This window comes from Helianthus annuus, chromosome 8 (assembly GCF_002127325.2).
Source record: "Helianthus annuus cultivar XRQ/B chromosome 8, HanXRQr2.0-SUNRISE, whole genome shotgun sequence".
NCBI classification, from domain to species: domain Eukaryota; kingdom Viridiplantae; phylum Streptophyta; class Magnoliopsida; order Asterales; family Asteraceae; genus Helianthus; species Helianthus annuus.
The window spans coordinates 112,660,375-112,669,562 of record NC_035440.2 but is presented as its reverse complement, the minus strand read 5'-3'; the positions used below and the strand labels follow the sequence as shown (position 1 = coordinate 112,669,562).

General features: G+C 35.6%; 2 protein-coding genes across 2 annotated transcripts; both read right to left on the bottom strand.

The window, feature by feature from the left end:
• Positions 1–5,212: 5,212 nt before the first annotated feature.
• On the bottom strand, positions 5,213–5,675 carry LOC118481033 (AT-rich interactive domain-containing protein 4B-like). Its single transcript, XM_035976117.1, has 2 exons — positions 5,540–5,675; positions 5,213–5,427 (listed from the first exon to the last, which is right to left on the bottom strand). The coding sequence occupies exons 1-2, from the start codon at positions 5,673–5,675 to the stop codon at positions 5,213–5,215; spliced, it is 351 nt and encodes a 116-aa protein (XP_035832010.1).
• Positions 5,676–5,746: 71 nt separating this feature from the next.
• On the bottom strand, positions 5,747–6,537 carry LOC110870535 (protein FAR1-RELATED SEQUENCE 5-like). The gene is made up of 2 exons (XM_022119715.2): positions 6,082–6,537; positions 5,747–5,992 (listed from the first exon to the last, which is right to left on the bottom strand). The coding sequence occupies exons 1-2, from the start codon at positions 6,535–6,537 to the stop codon at positions 5,747–5,749; spliced, it is 702 nt and encodes a 233-aa protein (XP_021975407.2).
• Positions 6,538–9,188: the final 2,651 nt, after the last annotated feature.

The window sequence follows — 9,188 nt, the reverse complement described above, 5'->3', positions numbered from 1 at the left end:
GCATATCTCTGGTAGTTATTTGACACAAAGTCACAGACAGACTCTTACAAATAAATTTCGGGACGAAATTTCCTAAAGTAGGGGAGACGTTGACACCTGTGTCACTGTGACCGTCAAACAAATACCAAACCAATGAAATTTTGTGTTTCATACTTGGGATTTGTGAAAATATGTGTATCATTTGCACATATCATTTCTTGTTCGATTTCGGGCTTTAAATCGCTTTCTGGAAGGTTATACGCGATCTGATGCGTAAATATAACCAGTTTAATGCAACAAACACTCCGGAATAGTGAAATAGGCTTAACATACCTTAAATAACCTTTACATAACTTAGAAATAAGTTTTGGATGGTTTGGTATGCCGAAATCAAGTTTATTCGCTTATAGGGACTAAATTCAACAAATTGCGAAAGTATGCTGATTTGTACTGTAACGAACAGTCTGGAACTTGATCATAAGTTAAACATACCATAAATAACCTAAACATAGCTTAGAAATAAGCTTTGATAGGTTCGGTGTGTGCGAAAACATACTTATATGATCTTACAGGGACTAAAAGTGTCAAAAACGGCGTAAGTTTGCATTTCCGCACTTATCTTACGTTCTGGGCACATCTGGCCATCCAAAATTTTTGTACACACTAAAATATTTTTATTTTAGTGATCGACATGCAAAAATACCCCTCGTCGCTTAATTTGGTTCGTTTTCGCGTCCGTTTGAGTTTCGTCGTAATTTAACGAATAACGTGACCGCACGACCAAACAAACCGACATCTGAGATATTTTTGAGCATGTTTTGAGTTCCCAATACTTTAACTTCATTTTAGACTCTTGAAATGAGGTTAACGGGGCTTAAACGTGTCAAAAATGAGCCGAAATGTAAGTTTTACAAGTTCAAGGGCTAAAACTGCCAATCTGTCAAACTGTCTAGGCGGGGCGCGTAAGCCCAAGCCATATCTTACACGGGGCGCGTGGGCATGCCAGACAGAAACATTGAATCTGGTCATTAGCTCGATTTAGACGGTTTTGATCTCTAGTTTTTCATGTTATGGGCTGGTTTGTGTGGAGAACAAGTCCCCCAATCAGTCTTTAACAATTGTATGGCCTAGATCATTCCCTCCTTGCCAAGAAATGATCCTAACGGTTTGCGAAAAACTATATAAGGCCATGTCATTCATTCCATTTTCCTCACATTTGGTCTGAGATTTCTCTAAGTGGTTGTGATTATTCACTACCTACCTGAGAATACTTAGAACCAAATCTATTTGGACCCTTTGTAAGTCCTCTATCGTTCTTTTATCGCTTTCTAGCTTAAAAGTCAAACTCTGTTTGACTTTCAGATTTGACCACGAGATGGTCAAAGAGAAGTTCGTTTGAACTTCGCAACGTGAGCGTAATCATGATGGTTATAGTCCCTTGTGACTATACCTACTGATTACCACGTTGACTAGGCATAGTGACGAGTCGTAGTTTCGGTCAAAATGTGCATTTAAGCGTATTTTGCAACCAAACTACTCTTGGTATCAAAACACTTTGTTTTTATATCAAAAACCTGTTTTCTAACTTAGTTAAGCATGTTTTAACATGCTTAGCTCGTCACTTTTAGTTTAGTGCTTGTTTAGAGTCGTAAGTCAAGCGGTCTAAACCACCGCTTAGACTTTCGAACTCAACCCTTTTGGTCAATCATTAGGATTTGGCCAAGCACGATTATTGACTATAGTTGCATAGGAAATAACCTTCCGAGGTTATACCTTATGGTCACCTAGTTTAAGTAGTTGTATGATAAGTAGTTTATATGCCTTAGGTAAATTAACAAAATGCCCTTTTCATGCATAATTGGATTTTAAGCATATGTAACCTAAAACATTTGTCACGTAATTGATTATGTAACATAATTAAACATGTTTAGGCATATAATACTTGTCATAGGACTAGTTAGACGTCTCGAACGCGTTTTACGCGAACAACGCGTTAAAGTAGCGTAAGTTACCTAAACGGGTCATAACGGGTCAAAAGCACTTAGGTTAGGTTTCAATCTAGGATGTAGGCTTTTTTAAACCATATCACATGAGTTCCAACACTCATTTGGTTTACAATACCTCATTCTATCCGATCTCCAGATTTAGGTCCGGTTATTTACATAGTTACATATATAGGGTGCCGTTTGATTCCATGATCCCTCTAGCTTTGCTTGGTTGTTGTTCAAGACTTCTAAGCACCCTCAAGTGAGTACATAGCCCCCTCTTTTACTGTTTTCAAACTGTTTTGGGGTGGAACACATGTGCCTACTTGTTACTTTCATGTTTCTCATGTTTTTATATCATATACTTACTATGTTCAATAGTACACTATTAGTACATGATTTCATTATGTTTTGCTATGTATCTGATCTTAACATGCTAGCACATTGATTTCTGTATATTACATTTTGTCGCATATGCTCATCCAGCATATGCACACATTGTTTTACATTTTGAACCGTTGTAACTGTTTGATCATGTGAACCGTTTGTGACCACTTGACTATGTGAACCGTTTGTAACCATTGGATTATGTGAACCGATTGTAACCATTTGATTATGTGAACCGTTTGTGACTACTTGACTATGTGAACCATTTGTGACTACTTGACTATGTGAACCGTTTGTAACCGTTGATTAACATGAACCGTTTGAAATCTGTTTGAACCGTTGGGTTAGGGAATTGATTAGGTAACGGGGCGGGTGTAATGTGTTAAAGGCATGGTGGATACGCCGCTGGTACTTCCTATATATAAGTGCTTTTAACACATTATATATCATTGTGTTATCTAGATCACTTGGGCAATGGTTAACAAGACAAAGTTATATTACAAGGTTTTTCCAACGATATATATATATATATATATATATATATATATATATATATATATATATATATATATATATATATATATATATATATATATATATATATATATATATATATATATATATATATATATATATATATATATATATATATATATATACTATTCGAGTTTTTATTCCAAAAACGATTTACAATCTGGATTTAATTAAACAAATGTTTTGGAGTTAAGAATCACGGCTACGAGATTTTATAAACTGTAACCAATTTGATTTGAGTTGGTTAATTATGTCGCAATACTATACTTTTCAAAACAAGGTTTTTAAATAAGTATTGCAACATATAAAACGAGCCATGAATCTGAAACTCATACAAAACCTATGTACTCGCCGACATTTTTATGCTGACGTACCTATATTCACATGTGTTTCAGGTACAGTAGTTGATGATGTTTGATGATGATATTTGTGTACGCTCACATAGGACTAGACGAGGCCTTAGTGACTTAATAACAATAAAAGTCTATTTGATCATGTTTTGTTTCTAATTCCAATGTAATGTTATACATTTAATTCAATAAAACGAAACCGTTTGATCCATGGTTGTGAAACAATGATTCTGTTACAACACTCCCTGACGTTTCCGCCACGTTTTGTTGTTTTACGTGGTCGGGGTGTGACACTCTTCTCTCCTTTTCATGTTCTCTCTGACCCTAGAAATGTTAGTTTCCAACAAGTCTTTACAAGACTTGTCCTCAACTATTTGATGCTCTATCCTCTTTTTAAGATAAACACGCATACCGGATGATGAAGAAGAACCACACGATGAATTACAAGAATCTGCCATTTTTAAGATAATATTTAAATGGTCTTCCAATGATATATAAAAGGAAATAGCAAACAAGAGGACAACAAAAATTATTAACTATGACAACTGTATGGTTCAGGAATGATCCTAGCTGTTTTTTTTTTTTTTGGGTTTTCTTAGTCCAGTACAGATATTATGTAACAAAAATCACGCATTTACAAAATTATCACGCTATTATAACAAATCACGCATGTAATAACTTATCACGCATGGAATAACTTATCACGCATGGAACAACTTATCACGCATGGATATAAGCATTATTAATAATCACGCATGTATTTAATAATAACGCATGTGTTTAATCACGATATTGTGCATTATGTAAGCTACTGCATTGCATTATGTAAGCTACTGAGATTTGTTAAAAATATTAAACAATATTCAGGGTACAAGTTGATATAAAATATAATTATTTTTAATAATAATGAAACCTACACATAGACTCTTAAATCGATATGACTAGTCATTATGTAAGATATCTAATTTTACTTACCAAATCTTTCTCAACTACCCTATTAATTCACAATCTATATACATATATGATTCCCCCCTATTAGACTTATGCAAGAAGACATAACAGCTCTCTTCAAAGAAAACAACAATGACTACAGATCCCGCAACCGAAGCAATCAAGGAGCTCCTGTCAACCCGCAGGTTGACAGAGCTTGCTTCTAATGTTAACTCTTCTAACTGTATTCTGGATGTGCAGGGGAGGCTCTTAGAATAGCAAAAAATGAACTAGGAGGTTTGGGGCAAACTACTAGAAGAACCAAAATCTTCACTGAGGGACAAAGGCATAGAGATGATGCATGATCAGTCATTTGCAGATAACTTGGTCTACTCATATCTAAAAGATGCAGTGGAGACGGCTAAAGATAAGATGGAGACGACTAAGAAAGAGCTTGGGAAGATACTGACACTGAACTAAGTGGTATGGCTGATTAATCCACTTTTTTTGATGATTTTTGGGATGTCCTAATGTTGTTGGTATTTTGAACTATGGTGGTTTTTGGTGTATTAAACACATATGTGGGTATATTTAGGGAAATCATCCAGGGCTTAATTATAACATGCTTTCAGACCTTTTTGAGGCATCTATGAATGTTGTTTTAGCATTATTAATATGAAAAATGCATGTTAATTATTATCACGTATGTGCCTTTTTTTATGACGCTAGTTATGATGATGAAAATCTGTGCTTGGGTATGTTTTGGGTGGAAATCGTTGTGAACAAGGGTTAAGACAGGTTATGCAAAAATGTTAGAGAGGGGTTTAATGGTCATTTGAGATCTCCATTTCATAGTCGTTCATAGTCGTGTATAGTTATGATTAATCACGCATTGAATATTGAAAAGGGGTAAAAAAGAATCAAATGAGATATTTAATCACGCATACCATGGTAAAATGTTGTGAATGTCATAGATTACATAAAGTTGTGTCTTAATAAAAGCATGAAATATGGAATGTTTAAATGAATGCAATTGTGGTTCAAAAATTACTCGTCTTCCCATTCAGAATCACTATCATCTGCTTCGTCAACCTCCTTATACTCCTCTTCCTCATCAGTTTCTACCTCCTCGTCCTCTTCGTCAACTAAACCAGGATCATTCTCTAACTGAATTGCTCTTCTTTTCCTCCCCTTCTTATTTGCATTCTTATCGGCATCACTAACTTTACCCTTTAAAACCTCGCAAGTTCGAATATCATGACCTTTGATATTGCAAACACTGCATGTCCGACTTCTCTTGACTTTTAGACTAATAATTTTCTCTTTTTTTTTAATTAATCCGCTTATGTGAACCGCGTCCTTTGTTTCTAATACCGGTTGGCACACGGACTGTAGGTGGAGCATCTGTGTTCGGTTTCTCGTAACCGATTAACCTTGAATATCTATCAAACTTAGGATCGATGGGCTTGGTTATGCGAAGTTCATCAACCATTTCTTTCATCTCCCTCATCTGATCCCTGACTACAAGTAGATGATCGAAATCTTTCATCAAGTTACCAATAAGATACTCTCCGGTCTGCATTATCTCATATGCAACCTCTTTGGCCTTTTATGCGCATCATTATCATCAACACTTAAATCAAATGTATTATTTAGATCATTCGGTAGCACGTCTTTGGTCCATCTTCTCATAACATACTTGTTGGGAATTTCTTTCACTTTGAACATCTTGAACACAAAATATATATGTTTGCACAACAATCCATATTGTTCAAACCTGTGATAACTGCATGATGCAATTACATCCTCCCCCTTCTTGAAACAAACCTAAACAAAAACAATTGAAAATTAAAAAATCAAATAAAAAGGCACGTTGTTATGTAATAACGCATGTTAGCTGGTCTAGATAGTGTTACCTCTAGTAAAACATCGCCGTGGGCTTTCCAATCCTTCATACTTATCTTCAAAAATGGTTCCTCAATTTTAGTCTCCATAGGAAGGCACTCGGACAGTGTTCCTTGTAACTCTGACTGTTGATCAGCAAAAATTGACCTGGTGTAAATTTTCATAGCATCATCCTCTAAAGTAGATTCAGAAAAGTTATCGGGGGTTGTATTTCTAGATATATGGTCATTCTTCCGATGGTTGAATCTTTGCACGTCCATTGCACCATCAAAATGGTTAAAGAACTCAACAAGGGTAAGTTGAGAATTCGCCACTTGACATAAAAAATGGTTTTCGCTCTCTGATCTGGAGGTGGTCCGCATAAGCCCAAACATAGGCTCATAACGATAGAAAGCTGGAATCCACGAAGATCTCATGCCAAACATATCATCAATCCATTTATTCTCGGTTAGAGCGAATTCAATCATTATTAGCTTCCATTCTCTCTCAAACGTTTCTGGCACAACCGAATCAGTCCATACAATGTCACACGTACGTCTCTTGAACTCTTCGTTGTTACACAACTCATGTCCCACCTATTAAAACAAAGAATTGGAACTTATTAAACAAGGGCAAGTAAAAACAAATGAGTGTAGGTTGTAACAATAATCACGCAGGTTGTAATAATAATAACGCAGTTTGTAATAATAATCACGCAGGTAGTAATAATAATCACGCAAGTTATAGTTGAGCCTAACCTTATCAGCAAGTTTCTTCATTATGTGCCACATACATAATCTGTGCCTACTCTTATCGAACACTTCTTCGATAGCTTGTTTCATCGCGGGATCCTGATCAGTGACGACCACCTTCGGCTGCTTACCAAATGAGTCCAAAAATGATTGTAAAAGCCACTTGTATGATTCAACGCTTTCGGATGCTAGCAACCCGGCTCCAAGCGTCACATTCCGATAGTGGTTATCAATACCAGTAAAAGGTACAAAAACCATTTTATACCTTCAAAATGTGGATTAAAAAATGAATAAAAAACAAGAAGATTATACAAAAAATAAAATAACAGGAATAACATTGAAGTGAGGACTAACTTATTGGTTTTCAATGTAGCATCAAACGATATGAGATCTCCAAACTCAGCATAGTTACGTTTGCACAAACCATCGGTCCAGAACATGCAAGTTAATCTGTAACACTCATCTTGTAAATCCGATATTTTAAAGGTTTTCGTATATAAAACGAAAATTTAACATGTAATTACTATTAAGGATTCTTAGAAATTCGAGTAATTTAAAACTTTTACAAATTAAAAATTTACAACATAATTTATATATATATATATATAAGTTCGTCATTTACAACGACATCAAAACGCCATGCGGAAGCTTCATTCTGATGTGTTCGGTTCTTGTAAATCGCTTGATCTTCATCCGGCCATTTTGGGAGCATTTACCTATTGCCAAAACCACACAAACTGTTAGTTTTGACATGTTTAATCACGTATAAGCAAGTTCTAAGGACCAACAATAGAAAAGAAACAAAATTTCTGAAATAATAGGCGGTCGCGCCCCGCGACCGTTCTCTAGTCATCCTTCACGGCCCGCGACGATGGTCGCGTCGCGGGACCGTAATGTTAATATGCCGTCACGTACCGCGATGGCCTGTTTTTCACAGCAGGTTTGTTTCATTGTTGTGGCACTTGCCCAGCTACGAAAATTAACATTTAACAACTTAAAACCTGCATAACTTTTGCTATACAAGTCCGTTTAACTCGATTCTTTTTCCTACATGACCGTAATTTGATTCTCATTCATATGAAGTAAAATCCTGCATCTGAATTCACAAAAATCTTAGATTTCAAGCTCTCAACTTGAAATTCAATTATCACACTTTTGACCCATTCATGCTTTTACCAAACTAGCTTGTTATTTTCTTCCAAAACTACCATGGTCATCATGTTATATCCGTTTACTAATTTTCAAGATTCAACTTTACGGGTTCCTTAAGAAATCTTAACCCGTTCTGCATATATACCCGTTTTGACCCGTTACGAGTATTTTACATTTTTAGGCTTAAATCACGCTTCTATAGGTCTACATCCTATCACCATTTTTATACGTATTCAAGGACTAAATTTAACAAGACACTTAATTCAAAAGAACTCTTTAAAGGTTGTTTGCTCTATTCACCCGTCAAGGACTTTTGTCAATTATTTAGCCCTTCATTTATACGACGAAGGACTTCTGCTATTATTTGACCAAAATATCGCCTTTAGCTATAATTCTAAATATCCGTACCTGGCTCGGGTCATAAAATTGACCTGTTTAAATACTTGACAAAAGTCCTTGACGGGTCATGTGATAATTCCTGTAATCACAAAACTCGACAAGCGATCATCAAATATTATTAACAAACGGTGTTAACAACACCATTTGACCCGTTTAGTCGAAATGACTAATTATCATTACGAGATGGTATTTAATTACCATTTCACCCCCCTTTCACCTATCCCGGTTTATTTTTGAATTCATCTTACTTAGGAATCGTTCTCGTTTTGTTTGACCCGTTATGGCTTATGCCAAAATGGCGTCCTTTCAAATTCCTTTATATATTCGTTAGTCCATGTCCGGATTACTATTTAACCGTTTTTACCATAATTCATGGTTTCTTATTTTATTCTCACTTTTCCGACTCGTGCATAAGTCGTGCCGGGACATCATATTTCATTTACTCAACATAATTCAGATTCAATACTCGAAATCAAGTAATTGGTAATAAAATAAAAGGCGTAAGCTTCACTTACCTTGCATCCATGCCACGCTTTTCTTTCCATACTCGCTCCGTTTGACCTGCTTCATCCACAAGCTTCCACCTAGCTTGTTAAGCGCCAAACTATTATCCAATGTTCACAAGGTGGTTAGATTAACCATAATTTAATATGATCTTCCACCTTACACATTTCTATGCATTCATCTGAACACTTAATATAATCACGTTTTACACACAACCAAGTAGACCGCGATTTCATTTAGGCATTTCATATCACTGAAAATGGGCTGTTTTTTGGTGACTTGTTTAACCTGTTTACAAGTCTTCAAAAATTATGATTTTTTTATGTGGCATA